The 17,846-nt window shown below is 66.8% G+C and overlaps 1 protein-coding gene across 3 annotated transcripts in view; it reads left to right on the forward strand.

Moving 5' to 3' along the window:
• The window catches only part of ARHGAP23 (Rho GTPase activating protein 23), a 39,359-nt gene that overhangs the window by 15,512 nt on the left and 6,001 nt on the right, over positions 1–17,846 (forward strand). For 2 of the 3 annotated variants that reach the window (XM_049800677.1, XM_049800676.1), the window contains exons 2-16: positions 5,008–5,187; positions 8,384–8,408; positions 9,358–9,450; positions 9,865–9,943; positions 10,240–10,294; positions 11,246–12,710; positions 13,409–13,564; positions 13,696–13,807; positions 13,913–13,970; positions 14,149–14,286; positions 14,424–14,723; positions 15,886–15,947; positions 16,317–16,444; positions 16,619–16,737; positions 16,819–16,974. In XM_049800677.1, the coding sequence (XP_049656634.1) occupies positions 5,008–5,187; positions 8,384–8,408; positions 9,358–9,450; positions 9,865–9,943; positions 10,240–10,294; positions 11,246–12,710; positions 13,409–13,564; positions 13,696–13,807; positions 13,913–13,970; positions 14,149–14,286; positions 14,424–14,723; positions 15,886–15,947; positions 16,317–16,444; positions 16,619–16,737; positions 16,819–16,974 (3,126 nt within the window). Of the gene's footprint in view, positions 1–1,406; positions 1,869–5,007; positions 5,188–8,383; positions 8,409–9,357; positions 9,451–9,864; positions 9,944–10,239; positions 10,295–11,245; positions 12,711–13,408; positions 13,565–13,695; positions 13,808–13,912; positions 13,971–14,148; positions 14,287–14,423; positions 14,724–15,885; positions 15,948–16,316; positions 16,445–16,618; positions 16,738–16,818; positions 16,975–17,846 lie in introns of those variants that run through there. The other variant, XM_049800675.1, reaches the window with a different exon arrangement.

Genomic DNA, 17,846 nt, shown 5'->3' on the forward strand with positions numbered 1-17,846 from the left:
GATGTGCTGAACGCCAAAGCGTTGCCAGCGTGCAGGGAGTCCGTGGGGCATTGCACCTTACTGGGGTCCAGTGCCAGCCTGGCTGGTGGCTGCAGGAATGGGGTGCGTGGCATCGTACCGGTGGGCTGGTCCTGCTGATGGGGTGGAGAGGGGCAAAGGAGAGGAGGGGGCCATGGTGAGCGGGGCCCCCAAGGCTGCAATCCCAGCAATGCCTGGCATTTCCCCGGCGCGGCCGCACGTGCCTTTCCTTGGCCTCCAGCACGGCAGGAATGTGGCGCGGGACCCCCCTCGTGCGGGAATGGGGACAGACAGTGTTGGGGGGAGGCAGGGCAGGGGGATGCTGCCCACCCACAGCCCTTGCCCGCATTGGGTGTCCACGGGCGCTGGGCTCGCCAAGGTGCTGCTGTTTTCGTTATTCTTCCCACGTTTTGGCCGCCAAGGTGGAAAGCGGTTCGGGGGGCACGAAGGGGTTGCAGGGTGGGCTGGGGAAGGGTGCTTTGTCCCCCCAGAGCAGCGCGAGCCCCCGGGAACCAGTGACGAGGGCAGTTTGGCATCCCTGCCTGCAGGCTCAACACCGGGGAGCCAGGATTGAACCCTGGGGGGCTGGTGGCTCCGTGCCCAGGGGACAAGAGGGACCCAGTGCGCCTGTAGCCCTGGGTATCCCCCAAAATGGGAGATGGGGCTTGCGGGGACGGTTGGTTTGGCTCCCGGTGCTGGGGACAGAGAGGGGACCAGGCGTGTCTTGGAGCCCCCACTGGCTCCCCCCTTGCAGAGCCCGGTGGTGGCTCGTCTCCTGAGCGAGCAGGGGGGGACACTTGCCGCACCCGCAGGCTGTCCCCCTCCCTGTCCCCGGCATCGCCCGGTGCCCTGTGGAGAGTAAGTGGAGGAAGGAAGGAAGGAAGGGGCCGGGAGGAGGGAGAGGAGGAAGCGGGGAGGGTGGGATGCTGCCCGGGGTGATGGAGGAAGAAGGGGGCGGATTAAAAAAAAGAAAAAAAAAAAAGAAGAAAAAAAGAAAAAAGGGAAAGTCCGGGCAAAGTGACACTGCAGGCGGCGGGGGCTGGCTCGGCACGGGGGGCGGTGGGCTGGGCACGCTGATCCCTGCCAGCAGCTGAGCCCCAGTCCGCCAGCCCAGCTGGGGCGTGCGGCCGCCCGCCCTCCATCCATCCCACCCTCTGTCCTTCCCACCCTCCGTCCATCCCTCCATCCCTCCATCCCACCCTCCGTCCATCCCTCCATCCCTCCCTCCCACCCTCCGTCCATCCCCGCACAACACGGGTGGCTGAGCGGGGGCCGGCTGCCGCCCGTCGTGCCGGAGCTGCCGTCGCTCGCCGGAGCGTGCGAGCGAGCGTGCGGCATCGCCGGGTTGGGAGCACCGCGCGTCGCCCGAGCCATGCGAGACGGCGCAGCCGGCCCCACGCCACCCCCAGCAGCCAGCCCCCACCGCCGCGCTCCCCAATTCGGGGGTCGAAGCCAGTGAAGGAGGCGGTGGAGCCCATGGCCGTGCCGGCCGCCGGCTGATAGCCCACGCCGCCACACCTCGCCTGCCGAAGCTGGGCCGGGATCGCGGCCGCATGGTGGAGGAGAGCGTGGGTAGAGGGGAACGGGGGTCCCGGCGGGTGTTGCGGGGCCCCCCCAGACCCCCGCCAGCCCCCAGCCCCGTGACGGTGGTGAGCAAGGGGCTGTGGAGCGTGGAGCGAGCCGGCAAGGGCTGGCGCTTCGAGCGTGCCGTCGGGGTGGACTGCAGCTCGCCCGAGCCCCGCTGCATTTGGCTGAGCAGCTTGCGTCGCCACGCTGCCGCCCCGGACCACCGTTGGCCCCCGGCCCCCCGGCACGGCCGTACACCCCCCCGCACCGACAAGTGCCGCCGGGTGAGAACCGCGTGCCGGAGACGCTGCGTGTCGCGCCTCATTTTGGGGAGGTGTGTGTAGGGGTGGGGGGGGATGCTTTGCAGGGGAGGGCAGGGGATGGGGGGGCTCCCCCCAGTGTGGGGGGTGCTGGGGCTGTCCCAGCTCGCCTTCGTCCCCTCCCGTGCTGGAGGAAGGGCTGGGGGGTCCCGGCTGGTGGCTGGGAAGGCAGGAGGGCTGACAAGGACAGGGCTGTGCCTGGGTGTTTTGCTCCTGCTGCCCTGCTCGCCATATCCGGGAGGGGGGACGGATCCTGCCCCCCAGAAGGGGTCTGCAGGAGCGGGACGCCGGAGGGGAACAACTTCTCCCATTGTGTCCCCATGGGGGGGAGCGAGGTGGGACGGTGACGTGGGGTACAGGGACCTGGTGACACCCATGCTGGGGGGGGGGGGGGGGGGGCAAGGGACCTCGCAGGCATTTGGGCTGTCTGGGCGCAGGGGTCCGGGGGGGGCGGCGTGCCCAGCCCTGGGCTGTCGCAGGCGCTTGCGAAAGCCATTTTCGCAAGGAACAAGGGGGTCCGTGTCCGTCCCCCCCCCCCCCCCGATCCTTGCTGCCTGCAGCCCTTGTGGGACAGGGGCCTGGGGGAGCCAGGCTAAGGGGCAGGATGCAGCTGGTGGGAGCACGGCAGAAATTGCCGGGTTGAGGTTAAAATAAAGTCAAAAAGTCAGGAGGTGACTGTCCCCCTGCGGGGAGGGGGGACGGGGTGCTGAGGACAAATGGCTGAGGTGACAAATCGGGTGTCAACCCCACTGCCGGGGGAGCTGGAGCATCTGTGGGGCTGTGAGCCAGCGTTGGGGGATGTCCGAGCCCACAGCTGGGGGCTTTGCAGCCCAAAATGCTCCAGGCTAGGGTGGGTGAAGAGGGAAACTGAGGCCCAGTGGTCTGGGATGGTTTGCTCTGCCCACCCCCCCTTGCAGGGCCCTTTGCGGGGTCTCTGCAGTGGGTGACTTCCCCCGTCAGGTTGGGGGGACAAGGGGGAGCTGGAATCCAGAGGGGGGGAGGCACCTCGTTGAGGCTGTAAAAGTCCCAAAGGAAACTTAATCAGGGCAAGGCGAACACCCGTCCTTGGCAGCAGGGTCGGGGCGCTGGGTCCCTGCAGGATGGGAGCATTCCCAAAGGATGCGTCCGCCGCCGTGAGTTACGGGACCTTGGGATGGAGACGGAAAGCAGTCTGGGGGGGCTGTTTGCGATGCAGGTATCTCCTTTTGCTCGGCTGTAAGGCTGGATTCAGGTTCACGGGACCAGGTTTGGGGGACCACCGATGCTGTAACGGGCACACCACACCCGGGGACGTGTCCCCGTGTCACGGGCGTGCTGGAACCGTAGCCACAGCTCCGGTGTGGGTCCGACACGTCCCCATCCCTGCGGGTCGGTGCTGCCGTTGGTGTCTCCACCGATCCTACCCTCTCTGAGGCTTGTCTGTGCCGGTTAGAATCAGCAGGGCACATTCAGCTGTCAGCTTAAAAATAATCCAGCGAGCCGGCGGCCGACACAATGGAGGGCGCAGATGGGGACAGGCGCCGCGCCGGGATGCTCGTGGCCCCGGGGTGAAGGGGTGGGGGGTCCCTGCGGGAGCGTGGGGAGCCCGTTGCCATCTGGTTTTGGGTCACCGGTTGGGACATCTGCGATGCAGGGAGGGCGTGGGGGCTCGTGGGGAGCTTTGCCCCCTGTATGGTGCTGGTAGTGGGGTTTTCTGGCTCTCCTGTGTCAGCATTTGGAGCACTGCAGGTCTCTTTATGTTTTGGGGTACCCGCGGTGTCCGCGAGCACCCAAAGCCCTTGTACCCCTCCCCGGGTGATGGAGTGGGTCCGTGGGTGCCGTGCCAGGGCGATGCCTTGTGGGCTGCAGTGCCAGAGCCGTACCCTCACCGCGGGGACCCTATCCTCAGGGAAACGGGACCCCCAGTCCCGCCAGCAGCCGGACCTCGTGCGGGACGTGCCAGCGCAGGGGGTGCAGCCTGGCCCCGCTGAGCTGCTGTCAGATTTCAGATTTCCCCACCGGCAGCGAAAAGGCCCACTCAGCACAGGCTCAGACAAAGGCTTTTTGTGCCTCGTCCCTTTGTGCGTCCCTCTCCCCTCCCCGCTCTCCATCCATGGCTTCAACCGAGACAGCGCCTGAATTTTAACACCCTCGCCCCGGGATGGGCTGACTCCGGCTGCTGCAGCGGGGAAGGAGACGGCACTTGGGCAGAACCCCGGCGGATCCCCTTCCACCAGGCTGCCGCTCCCCTGCCTGTCCCTGTCCGCTCCCAGGTTGCCGATTTTTCCGATTTTAGCAGAGCTCGATGCTGGCAGGGCCCTCTGTTCCCTTTGGCCACGGGGCTGCTCCTGCCTCAGCAGGGCTGGTGTGGATGCGCAGCCAGATGTGCAGCCAGATGTGCAGCCACCGAGACCAGCAACATCCCTCGCCGGGGCTGTGCTAAACCCTCCCGAACTCAGCCAAGGTGTCAGGATTCCTGCTGTCTCTCCAAGCTCCCTGCCCGGGTGCCAGGCGAGATGCCTGTGGCTGCTCCGGCGCTGCCGTGGCCCCGTTCCCCCTCCTGACACCGACACTGGGGGGCCGTGGGTCAGAGCCATGTCCCTCTTGGCCCCATCCGCTGCTCCAGCCAGCGTCCCCTGCCAGAGCCCGACCCGGTGCCAGGTCCCTGCCCCATCTCGGGAAGCATCACTCATCCAACCGCCTCCCGGACGGCTCTTTCCGGCTTGCCTGAGGTTATTACCGCGGTGTCATCGGAAAGGGACTTTTTGTCCCCATCTCCCCCATCCACCCCCATCTCTCCTCCTGCCGCACTGCCTCCTGGGTCCCATCCAGACCCTCAGGCACAACTCGTTGTCTCCCCCCCTTTTTTTTTATTTATTTCCTTTCCATGCATCTTCTCCCAAAAGATCCCATACGAGGAGTCTCAGGGGAATGCTGGTGGGATGGTCTATGAGGACTGGAATTTGCTGCCGCCAAGCTGGGAGTAGGGAGGGGGTTCCAAGGAGCGGAGTGGCTTTTCCAGCAGATTTCAGCCCCCCAGCACGGGACTTTGAGGAGGCTGGGGGGGCTGACTGCCTACACTCCCCCCCCACCAAAGTGACATCTTCCTCCTCGTCCTCTACAGCCAACGCCGGGCCGAAGAGATGGGGCGTCCCCGAATGCCAACGCTCCCCCAGAGGGACCCTTCCCCTGGGTGGGTCCAAAGACGGTGGTGCTGCGGAAGAGTTCGCAGGGGGGGTTCGGCTTCACCCTCCGCCACTTCATCGTCTACCCCCCGGAGTCGGCGGTGCAATCCACCGCCAAGGTAGGGTTGGGACCTGGGGGGCTCTGCTGGGGTTTGGGGAGGGGGCTTGGGGACCCCCAGGACTGCTGGAGCGGGACTTTGAGGTGGATGCAGGATGCTTGTATATGGGTTGGGGGTGGGCAGGGAGGGTCCGGGGAGCTGCGAAGCGGACTGTCCGTTGCCTGCTTTGTTGGGGTACCTGGAGCTGCCCCCCACCCATGGGTGGCCCTGGGATGGAGGAGCTCATGGAATTGCTGGGAGACCTGCTCTGAGCGAGCAGCAAGTCGGCAGCGTCTCCGGAGACGTCCCAGAGGCTTTTGGTGAGGGACACGGCCGTCTGCGGGAATGGAGAGAATCCCTCAGCTCCGAACGACGGCTCCGGCATCCCTGAGAACAACAGGAAAAGGCACTTCAGAGCCCCGAGGCCAGGGAGAGGCTTGGTGCAATGGGACGTCGCTCCAGCCGAAGCGAACCGCACGCGGCCACCGCGAAGCTGAGCCTGGGAGTGGGTGATTCCGAGGATGCTGTTTGAGCCCTTCATCGCAACCTTCCTCCTCCTCCTCTGACCAACATCAGCTCGTCCCCTCAGGCACCGGCAAGCGCCGGCAGGTCCCACCGGTGCTCACCACCTCTAGCGCAGCAGATTTACGGCTCCCAATTTCCTGGCTGTCAGTGGGAGGCTTCGGGCTGGATCTGCCCCGGGTCTCGGCGACCGGGATCGCATCTTGGCTCCGCTGCATGTCAGACCCTTCCCAGGTGCTGCCTTTTGTGGGGAGCCGGCCCTGGGTTGCCCATCATCACCTCCTGCACCCAGCCATCGAGAAGCCCCGATCTGGGCAGCACCTTTTCCCTCTGGGATGGAGGCACCTGGCAAAACCACCCAGCAGCTTCCAGCATGGACCATGCCCTCTGCACCTGAAGGTCTGAAATCCCCCCGCTCTCGCCCTGTTTTCTGCAGCGGCAGCTTCATGCAGATGAAGGGAGAAGTGTCTGGGAGCTGCGTGGTCCGTCACAGCCCTTTCCCTGCTCCAGGCTGGGCAGACCTGGATGTTCCCGTCACCCCTGGAGCTTCACGGCTGCCTGCAGCCCCATGGCTCCGGCTGCCCCATGGCCCGGCACTGGCTGCCTCCTCCCCGCAGGCAGGGAACTGCAGTGGGAAGTGAGTCACAGGGTGGGGAGAAGCAACTCGCCGGAGTCCCCATTCAGCGTCCTCCGTCACAGCGCTTTTCCCAGGCTCCCGATTCTGCTTCCCCAAATCCTTCCTGCCAGGACTTTTCCTGCCTGAACTGGGAACACGGACCTGACCCATCTCCGGCAGCGTGACTTCTGCAGAGGAGCTTTCGTCATGGGGATGGCCCGAACCTGCTCCAAACCGACTCGCTTGCTTCCACCTCTCCCCCACGCTCCAAAGGCACGCTCCGAGAGCAAGGGACCGATCCTGCCCCGCGGCGCTGGGCACTAGCACTGAGCCTCGCCGGGGCGGGAGCACATGGCGGCTGCGTGGGAAGGAGCCAGATCAGCACCGGGAGGCAGAGATGCTCTTGGAAAGAGGCTGGGAATAGCTCCCGGCACCCGTCTGAGCCAAAGCCGGTGCTCCTGGGCTGGCGGAGCAGGGTGTGGTGCAGCTGGCTCAGCACCCATGGGTGCCGGTGGGCAGCCAGGTCCGGGGGCTGAGTTTCGGTGGGGTTGACTCAGCAGGGAGGATGACGGCAGAGCTGCGTTCACCGCACCGTGCTTTGGCACCGCCGCACCCAACCTCGGCCCCAGCCCTGGGAGCGGGGCTGTCGGGCTGCCCCGGGGGCCGGGAAGGGCTCCGGGGTGCCACAGGGTGAGGAGGAGCAAGGAGACGGGCGAGTCTGTGCCCCCAGGGGCCTTTGGTGGCCCCCACGGTCCTGCCGTGGCACCGCGGCAGCCACTCGGTGCCACAATGGTGCCAGATGGGTGCCGACGCCGTGGGATGTGGCTTTTCCTTCCTGCCGTGCAATGGGCGCTTTGGAGAGATGCCTCCAGCCCCCTCCTCCTCCTCCTCGCTGGGAATGTCCCCCCGTCACACTGGGATGGAGACTGGTCCCTTCCCAGCACCCCAGAGGGACCTGCCCTCCCTGGGGACATCGGGGCTGTGTCCCCTCTTCCCTGCACCGGCTGGGAGCTGGGGAGGGAGCTGCAGCTGGCAAAGCCTCTTGGTTGGAGCCGAGCTCATGCCCACCCCTGGAGCCGGCAGGATCCGGCACTTGCGGAGTGAGAAATCGCTTTCCAGGTGCCTGGGTCCCTCCTTGGGACCCACGCGTGGGGCTGAGCAGCCCAGGGTGCAGCCGGCTCCGTGGTAAAGCTGGGGGCTCAGCAGCGTGGGTGCAGCCCCACACGGGTGCCAGCACCCAGTGCCTTGCCCCAGCTTGGGCGACCCCCACCCCCCCGGGCAGTGTGGTTCTGTAGGGGGGGTCCCCATGGGAAGATGTGAGCGGCAAGGGCAGGAGCCCAGGGACACAATTCCCACCTCAAGGGACAGAGCCACGTGGATCCCAGTGCTGTCCCCTGCCTGTGGCTGGGAAGGGGGTCCCGGGACCCCTCTGCCATCCCCCCCCGCCCCGATGCCCGCTGCAGCCCTGGCAGCCTGGCCCATGCAGCAGGAGGCTGCAGAGATAGCCCCCCCACCCAGGGACACGCTCCCCGTGCCAAATAATTGCAGGGCTAAATATAGCCCCGCTGGTGGCCGGTGCCCCTCCAAGAGGACGCCCGCCCAAAGCCGTCTCCTTCCAGGGGGTCCCTGCCACCGGGACCCGCTGCCCGGGTGCTGCGGTGGTGTGGGTGCCAGTGGGCACCTCCGTCCCTCCCCCGGGACCCTGCTGTGGGGGATTGGGGTCTCCCCGGCCAGGCTCGGTGGTCCGAGAGAAGGGTGAGATGCCACCACAGGGCTGGCCGGGTCCCTTCTCGCTCCCCTGCCCCAAAACCGGCCCCTTCCCTGGCAGCTGGGTACGGGGGGCTGCGGTGGGTCCCGCTCCCTGCCCGCCGGCGGGACTGCGCGGGCGGCCCGGCCGGATCCGGTGTCAGAAGGTAATTTTAGCCAGGGGCGGCGGAGGGCAGAGGGACGCGCAGGTCTCACGAGGGGTTTTGTGGGGCTTGTACCCCTCTGGTCCCCTCCTGGTTCCCCCACCTGGTTCCCCCACCGCGGCTGCCCTGGCCTGACCACCAAATAAATGTTTTTCTCTTCTCTCGGCAGGAGGAGGAGAACGGGAACCGAGCAGGTGAGCACCGGTGCCGCAGCATAGCGGGGACCCATGGGGACCCCCACATAAGGGGATGTCACCACCCGGTTTGGTGGGCATAAGGGTCTGGGGGGGAACGTGGCCATCACAAGTGGCAGCGGGTGTTGTGGCTGGGGGGGGACACAGTCCGCCGTCTCCGCTGGCTGGCACCGCGGCCCTAAATATCGGCTGGCGGTGAAGCGGCGCGGTGCTTCGGCGGCAGCTGGGTGGCACTTGGCATGGCAGATGGGCTCGGTGTCCCCAAAACCCTTGGGAGGTTCTCTAGACCTCATGCCCGAGGTGGGGGTCTGTCCTGAAGCCAGAGGGTTTGCAGCGTGGCCAACGCCGGTCTCACCGTGGCAGGCAGCTCGGCTGAGCGTGGGGTTTTTGGGGACAGGGACACAGCCCAGCTCTCCTCCCGGAGGCTGACGGTGACGTGAGCGAATGTGAAGGCGTCAGAACGGATCGGCGGGCTGGCAGGGTGACAAGGTGCCGAGGCTGCCCTCCCCAGGGAGCCGGCGCAGGCAGCGGTGGCCAGACCTGGCACCCGGTACCCATCGGGGCTGGGGGGGGGACACGACACTGGCCTCGCTCCGGGTGGTCCCCGGGGGGATTCAGCATCCCTTTTTGGCACCTTCCCTCTGCCATCCATCCGTCACCCCCCCCCGGCCCACCCACCCTCTGGTTTCTTGCAACACCCGATGGCTTTTGCCCTTGCAAAGGAGCCGCGGCTGGGGGAGATGGGTGCCAGGGGGCTGCCCTGAGGTGGGGGGGGGGAGCTTTACCCAGGGCAGGACCCCTGCTCCGCAGGTCCTGGATGCAGGCAGGGCTGCCACGCGTGGGCTTGGGGAGGCGAGGAGGTTACCACGAAGGGGCTAAGCGTGCTTTTTGCCGTGGGATGGAGCCGGCTGTGCCGGTAGCTCCCTGACGCTCTGTCCCCGGGGAGCAGGTCCCCCCCGGAGCCGCCTGGAGCCCATGGACACCATCTTTGTGAAGAATGTGCGGGAGGACGGGCCGGCACACCAGGCTGGGCTGCGCACCGGTGAGCGGGGGCACGTGGGGTGGCCGGGCTCTTGGAGCTGGAGATGGCTCCAGGCTTCTCACGGGATGCGTGCAATTCCCTGCCTCTTCTGCCAGGGGCCTTCTTGCTTGTTTTTTCTCTTTTTCTTGTATTCCTTTTTTTTTTTTTTTCCCCCTTTCTCTCTGCTCCCTGACACTGCGGGGGCTCTGGTCTCTTGTCCCTGGCCTGGGATGCTCAGAGCAGCATCGGGGTCCCCATGGGTTAGGCTGGTTTTGGGATCTCCACGGCTCCCCTTGCCACACAGAACCTGGCTCTGCCCCTGGCAAAAGCCCTGGTTGTGTTCAAACCCTGCTGTGAGTGACCGTAGGGACAGCCGAGTGCCACCACCTCCCCACTTGACTTGCGGTGACACTGTCTTCTCCCCCTGCTCTGCAGGGGACCGGCTGGTCAAGGTGAACGGGGAGAGCATCATCGGGAAAACCTACTCGCAAGTCATCGCGCTGATCCAAAACAGGTGAGTCCCATTCCCGGGGCTGGGAGGAGCACGGGGACGGGCAGAGCCAGGGAGGTGACGCGAAGGGGACACGTCGCAGCAGGTACTGTCGCCCTGGGTGTTCACCAGGGCTGGCAGGAGCCACGAGTCGCTTGGATGCCCTACAGGCAGCGGTGCCGCAGGGGACCAGGGACGCTGTCATGTGGGGATGGGGATGTTCATCTCATGGGGAATCCGGCTGAGCGAGACTGGCCTTGCTGAGGGCAGGTTGGGACCGACCCCGACCGGCCTGACCCCTCCGTCCCTTCTCCCCGCAGTGACGATGTGCTGGAGCTCTCCATCATGCCCAAGGATGAGGACATCCTCCAGCTGGTGAGTTTGCCAGGCAGCTGCCAGGGACCAGGCTGGTTCCAGGGCTTGGGTTTCCCAGGCATTCCCGCCCCACCAAACCTGAGGGGCTGGTCTGTCCCTGCCCGCGCTCCTCCTGCATCTTGGGTGGGGGTGGCCAAATGCTCTTATCTTGCTGGGGACACTTGGGGACAGGGCCCCACCAGCATCCCTGGAGGAGCAACGGGTGCAGAAATGGAGATACCAGGGGGTCCGGGGCAGGAAGGATGGGGGATGTGGCCCCTGTTTTTTTGGGAGGCGAGCATCCTTAGGCAGAGCTGGAGGGGGAGTTGCTCTGGTTCTTAGGGTCTGGCTTATCCTTGGAGCATCCCAAGTGGCTCTACTGTCGGTGAGATGGGGTCCGGGGGCAGCCAAAGGGGGTGCGTGGGGCTTCGCCTGGTGCTCCTCGGGTCCCAGCTGCTTCCCAGAGCTTTCCTGCTTAGTGCTGCTGCCAAAGCTGCCGGCACCGACCCCAGCTTTGGCTATTAGGTGGCACCACTGCTTGATCCCAGCCTGGGGGACCCCTTCCCATTGCACTGGGGGGGGTCTTACAGCCCTGGCAAGGTTGGGGGGGGGGGGGGGAGTCTTACGTCTGTGCCTACCCGGGGCTCTGAGGATCCCCCAGGCGTGGAATCAGAGGCGCCTGTGAAAAGTGAGAAGGGAGAGCCGGGCCCGGCCAGCCGTGCCGGGGTATTTTAGGAAGGAGGGGAGGGCACTGCGTGGCGGTGGGGAGAGCGGAGGGACTGGTGTTGGTGGCAGCGTTGCTCAGTGCTCCCGTGGGAAAGTGGGAGCTGGGAGACTGCAGCCGGCTCACTCCAATGGGGAGGTTTGCTCACAGGTTGTGGGGGGGGGAGCTGAAAACATCCCTGCGGTGGGAACGGGGGGGGGGTTGTGGCCCCGGCCCCCTCCCACCCTGACCTCCCGTCCCCTCCGCAGGCGTATTCGCAGGATGCCTACCTGAAGGGCAACGAGCCATACTCCGGTGGGGCGCAGAGCATCCCCGAGCCCCCTCCCATCTGCTACCCGCGGAAAACGTACCCCTTCCAGGCACGGGGTTCGGAGCCCCCCCCGGGCCAGCCGCCGGACACCCGCGCCCACCGCCCCGCTGCCGCGGGCCCCTCGTCCCCGCTCGGCACGGCCGCGCTCGCCAGCACCCGGAGCGAAGCAGGCGGCAGCCCCGCGCATCGCCCCGACGAACCGCAGCCCGGGGGTCCCCCCCCGCGCCCCACCGCACCCCAAGGGCACCCCGGTTCCTTCTCCCGCGCCGGCTGCCCCACCAACGTCGCATCCTCTCTGCCCGATCGCTACGGGATCCCCCCCGCCACCTCCTCCTGCTACGGGGTCCCCAAGCATCGCCCGGAGCATCGGACTCACTGCGGCTTCAAGGAGGGTGTCGGGGGGCTGGCGGGGGCCGGGCGAACCCCCCGGGAGGTGACGGGTGGCCAGCGGGCACCCGGTCGGCAGGAGTGCCAGCAGGCTCTGTCCCGCTGGTTTTGCAGCCAGGAACCGCGACGGAGCTCCTCGGAGGAGCGACGGCACGCCATGCCGCCCCGCTACCGCAGCGTGTCCCAGGACCGGCTGGGGGGCTCGGCGGCGGCCCCCCGGGGCTGGCCCCACAGCGCTTCGCATGACACCCTACTGCAGTCCTCCCGTGAGGGCTGGGCACCCCGAGCCCGCTCCGACCACTACCTGGGCAGGCACGGGCGCTCCATGGAGGCACTGGAACCCAGCGCCCTTCTCTCCCCTCACCTCGACCGCTCCGCTTGGCCACCCGAGAGGGTCTGCCGGGCCACCGTCGCCGCCGTCGGGCAGCCCGTCCCGCACGGTTCCTTCGCGCCTTCCTCCTCCTCCTCCTCCTCCTCCTCGCGGGAGCCGGCGCCCGTGCAGAAGCACCCATCGCAGCCCAACCTGCAGAGCGCAGACGATTCGGGCTACATCGGCTACCGGAGCTACAGCCCATCCTTCCAACGCCGCACCGGGCTGTTGCACGCCCTTTCCTTCCGTGACCCGGCTTTCGGTGGTCTGCCCACCTTCAGCATCTCGCAGCGGCCGGCCGCCCCGCTCCCGGAGAGGGTGGTCCCTGCCATCCCGCCACCCACCGGTCCCCCACCGGTCCCCACCGTGCCCAGAGAGCAGCGGCCGGAGAGCAGCCGGGTAGCCGAGCAGCCAGAGGAGCGGAGGGAAGAAGTGGTTTTGCGGCAGAAGCCCCCCACGGGCCGCAAGATGCCAGCCCCGCTGCGGCAGATGAACTTTGTCTTCCCCGAGGGGGTGAAGGAGACGGACGTTTGCGACCCCTCGCCGGCCAGCGGCAAAGGGGAGAGGCTGGTGGCCGAGCGGCAAGGCCGGCGCGTGGCTCCCTTGGCGGCCCCCGAGGACTCGCTGGCATCCATCCCCTTCATCGGTGAGTCGGGGCGGCTCGCCGGCGGGGAGGCTGGCTGGCTCCGGGAGGAGGGTTTAGCAAGTCCCGTGCCAGGGAGGGCGTATTTTGGAGGACAGGACACGTCGCATCATCTCAGAACATCCGTCTGTGGCCAGCGCAGGGATGGGAAGGGGCCGCACCAGCAGCACCCGCTGCGCCCAGCACCCCTCAGGGCTGCAGGCGTTGGCGACGGGGTGCCAGGGTTTGGGCTCGAGCAGCCTCACCCCTCCCTCTGTTGTCCCGTACCCCCTGCCCAGCCCCGGTACCTCTTACTGGGCACGGCTGGGTGTGAACTGGAGCCCTGCGTGCTCCTGTCCTGCTCCAAAGTGGGGACGGGGACACGTCTGGGATGACCCGCTCCCTGTCTCACTTGGGACCTCCGTGCCCGGCCACCTCTGCCCGTGGGGACCCAAATGGGTCTGGGGGAGCCGCCGGCTCTGCTCCCTCCTGCACCGCAGCCTGCCCCATGCCTGCTCCCAGCGAGGGACCCCAGGGCTAGGTGGGGAGGGGGAGGACGGGACCCTGGCTTTTCTGGAGGTGGGACCGTGTCCCCCAGCCCAGCCCAGGCACCTGTAAACCCCCCCCAGCTGCCAGAAATGCCAGGGGGAGGGTCCCAGCAGGGTCTTCTCCTGTCCCGTCCTGCCCCGACCCCTCCTGCAACGCTGCCCACCCTCTCACAGACGAGCCCACCAGCCCCAGCATCGACCTGAAGGCCAAGCACGTCCCTGCCTCCTCGGTGGTCTCCAGCGCCATGAACTCAGCACCCGCCGTCGCCACTAGCCCCTCCTCGCCCACCTTCGCCTTTGCCCTGAGCCGGCACTACTCCCAGGACTGCAGTAAGTGCTGGGGGGAGGGAAGAATCGTCCCGGGGGCTACGGTGGAAGGAGGAGCAGCCCCCTCCCCTGGAACTCTGTCCCGTGCCCGCTGGGCTGAGCAGCGTGCGCTTTTGCCCTTTTCCCCCTCGCAGGCAGCATCAAAGCCGGCCGCCGCTCCTCCTACCTCCTGGCCATCACCACCGAGCGCTCCAAGTCCTGCGACGATGGTCTGAACACATTTCGGGACGAGGGCAAGATCCTAAGGTAGGGCTTGACCCCCCCCACCCCCCGCCACGCTCCCAGTCCCGCCACCGCATGGCTCCCGTCCCCTCCCCACCGTCCCGCTCACGGGGGCTGCTCTCCCCCCAGGAGGATGCCCAGCCGGGTCCCCAGCCTCCGCATGCTGAGGAGCTTCTTCACCGATGGGGTGAGTGTTGGGTGACGGCGAGGGTTGGGGTTCCTGGGGGTGCCCCCCACCTTGGTACCTCTATAAGAGGGTAGCCTGGGGTTGCACTGCCTGGCTGGGGCACTGGTGGAGCAGGGGGTGCCGACAGCATCACCCCAATGTTGCCCTCCGGTCCTGTCGTCCCCCCCCCCCCCCGCAGTCCCTGGACAGCCTCGGCACATCCGAAGACGCCCGCTCCAAAAGACACTCAACCTCCGACCTCTCGGACGTCCCGTTCAGCGCCGTGAGGAAGGAGGGCTGGCTCCACTGCAAGCAGATCCTCACCAAAAAGGGAAAGGTAAGCGGGTACCCCCCCCCCCCGCCCCCGCCACCTCCCACCTCAACCCCAGCCCAAGCCCGGCCGTCAACGCCGGGTGGATGCTCCCCTCGGCGAGCATCCCTGAAGGTCCGTGCCCCCGTCCCTTCTCCCCGCAGAAGGTCGGTGGAGGCATCCGGCAGTGGAAGCGCGTCTTCGCCGTGCTGCGCGCCCACTCGCTGTACCTGTGCAAGGACAGGCGGGAGGCGGTGACCTGCGCCCCGGCCCCAGGTGAGGAGGAGCCGCCGATCAGCATCCGAGCGTGCCTGGTGGACATCTCCTACAGCGAGACCAAGAGGAAGCACGTCTTCCGCCTGACGACCGCTGACTTCTGTGAATATCTCTTTCAGGCAGAGGATCGGGAAGACATGCTGGCCTGGATCAAAGTCATCAGGGAGAACAGCAAGGCTGAGGGCGAGGTGAGAGCCACATGGGGCTCCCGGCTGCCTCTGGCTCTCCCGGCACTAACCGCCTCGGCTCTCTCCGGCTCTTTGCCTTGTGCTGCTTCCCCAGGCCACGGCCGGCCAGCTGGCCGGCGTGGGGTTCGCCGGTCCCGCGCCACGCTCCCGGGGGCGCAACGGGGGCTCGCGGGCGCCGCGGCGTCCAAGAAGAGCGCGGCTCCGCCGGCCTCGGCCGGGACCGGGGGTGCGCCAGGGCGCTCGGCAAACGTGGCTCTCCGCGTGCCGTTGCGGCGCTTTCAGGCAGGGTTGGCGCCGGATCCGCTGGCGGCGTTCGGTGGCGCGGCGGGAGAGGAGCATGTGCGGCTCTGCCGTGGTGCGGCACGTCTCCTTTGGTGGAGAGAGAGAGAGATCTGGCAGGGAGCTCTGGGCATGGTGCCCACGCGGTGTTGCCGGCTGCCGGGGCTGGCACCGGGTTGGGGCTGAGTCCTCGCCGGGCAGCCGCGGTCTGTGCAATGGGTCGCTCGGGCTGGAGATGGAGAGAGCAGCTCCCCGCGGCCGCAGGCTCCAGCGGAGGATCCGTGGAGCTGGATGTGCCGGCGCCGGGCTGGCCGTGTGGCATCTCCCCGCGGTGCTGGGATGGCCTCGTTTGGTTGCGGCGATCAATCGCGGTTGTGGCAGGCTCCGGCCCTGGAGGGTGCGTTGAGCTCGGAGAGGTCTCTGGTTCTCTGTGGCATGGCCCCGCTCAGGAGGGTCCAGGAGGCTCAGCGGGGCCGGCAGCGTTGGCACAGGGAAGGCGCTGCCGGGTTGGAGCACTCGATGCCGTCTTGGGCACCCACCGGCGTCGTGGTGCCGCTGAGCAGGCGGGCAGCGTCCTGCGGCGACGGGTGCGCGTCTTTGGATGCCGTGCGGTGCGGCGGGTGCGCGGATGGAGGTGTGCGTGCCGCGGAGGGACGTGCCTGTCCCCGAACCTCCGCGTCCGGCTCAGACCCCGCGTGCCGCCCTGCGCTGCGGCAAGGAGCGCCGGAGACGGCAGCGGGGCGGCAAACGCTGGCGGGCGCCGGCTGTTTCGGGGCAGGAGGGATCCGATCCTGCCCTTGCCTGGTCCTGCCTGGCCCCGCGCGATGCCCTGCTCTCCCTGCTGCTCAAGCTCTCCCTTCCCCTCTTCTCTCTGCCTCCCCAGGACCCCGGTTTTGCCAGCCAAGCGCTTATCAACAAGAAGTTAAACGACTACCGGAAAGTGAGGTACGGACCCAGGGGTGGTGGGCGCCGAGATCCCCCGAGCGCTTTATTCGCCTCGATTTTAAAGTGATGGAGCAAAGCCAGTGCCTCCCTCGATGGGGCAGCGCCGGAGGTGCCAGCTGCACCCGGCTTCGCTCGGGATGCTGGCGGGGTCCGGTTCAGCCAAACCAGCACTAAGGAAAGGGTTAAAGCGACCCAGTGCTCCCCAGTGGCCCCCATTACCCGGTGTGGGGTGCAGCCCCATGGGCACCGGTAGGATGCCGGGCAGCCCGGGAACGATGCTGGCATTTGCTGGGAGGTTTTGCCCAGGGACCGTGCGCAGGGCTGGTGCCCCCGGCCGTGCCCCACCTGAGCCCCCCGCTCTCCCCGCAGCCCCGCGGGCGCCAAGCCCGATTCCTCACCCAAGGGCTCTCGTGGGCTGGGGATCCGAGCCGAGTTCCTGAAGCAGACGGGAACCAGCGCGCCCCGGTCCCCCAGGCAGGATGCGGCCGTCACGAAAGGTAGGTTCCACCTCTGCGGCGTGGGGCACCCCGGCATGGCAAACCCAGGGGCTTTGCAAGCAAGGGAGCTTCACCCTAGGGCTGCCATCACGCTGGTCCCCGTAGGGCAGCAGGGATGCTCTTCCCGTTTATCCCTGCTCATTAGCAAGCTATCCTGTGGGTTTTTCTCCCTAGATGAGAGCAGCTCCCAAAAAGCCCCGTGGGGCATCAACATCATGAAGAAAAACAAGAAATCTGCCCCCCGGGCCTTTGGCGTGAGGCTGGAGGACTGCCAGCCCGCCCCGGACAACAAGGTATGGCTGCGCCAGGAGTGCCAGCCCTCAGAGACCCCACACGGCCCCAGCACCTCCATCACCTCCTCCCTGTTCCCGCAGAACGTCCCGCTGATCGTTGAAGCTTGCTGCAAGGTGGTAGAGGACCGAGGGCTGGAGTACATGGGCATCTACCGTGTGCCCGGGAACAACGCCGTGGTCTCCAGCCTGCAGGAGCAGCTCAACAAGGGAGCCACCGAGATCAACCTGCAGGACGAGGTGAGGGCAGGGCGGGCTGCATGTCCCCGTCCCCATCCCTGTCCCCATCCTTATCACCATCCCTGTCCCCATGCCTCTGGGATGCTCTTAGGGCTGTTGTCCTGGTCCGTGGCTCTGTCACCATCCCCGTCTCCATCACCATCCCCGTCTCCATCATCATCCCTGTCTCCAACATGATCATCATCCCCGTCTCCATCAGCATCCCTCTCTCCATCATCGTCCCATCTCCATCATCATCCCTGTCTCCAACATGATCACCATCCCCGTCTCCATCACCATCCCCATCTCCATCATCATCCCATCTCTATCATCATCCCTGTCTCCAACATGATCATCATCCCCGTCTCCATCACCATCCCTGTCTCCATCATCGTCCCATCTCCATCATCATCCCTGTCTCCAACATGATCACCATCCCCATCTCCATCATCATCCCTGTCTCCAACATGATCATCATCCCCGTCTCCATCACCATCCCCGTCTCCATCACCATCCCATCTCCATCATCATCCCTGTCTCCAACATGATCATCCTCCCATCTCCATCATGATCATCATCCCTGTCTCCAACATGATCATCATCCCTGTCTCCATCATCATCCCGGTCTCCATCGCTGTCATCTTCCCTGGAGTGGCAGGGCCGCCTAGTGGCTGGTGGCAGCAGTGTGGGTGGCAGCTTGGGGACACGTTTGTCCTCTTGCATCTCGCCATGGTGCTGGTACAGGGCTTTCCTTGCCAGATGCAGGGTGGGGACAACTGTCCTGCCGTCCTCACGGCCGTGGTGGTGCTGGTTGGTGTCCCCCTTGGTGTGGGTGGCCTGGGACTTCCCCTCTCCCGCTGGTGTCTGGGTTTGCCCGGAGCGGTTCCTCTGAG

Source organism: Accipiter gentilis, chromosome 5 (genome assembly GCF_929443795.1).
Source record: "Accipiter gentilis chromosome 5, bAccGen1.1, whole genome shotgun sequence".
NCBI lineage: Eukaryota > Metazoa > Chordata > Aves > Accipitriformes > Accipitridae > Astur > Astur gentilis.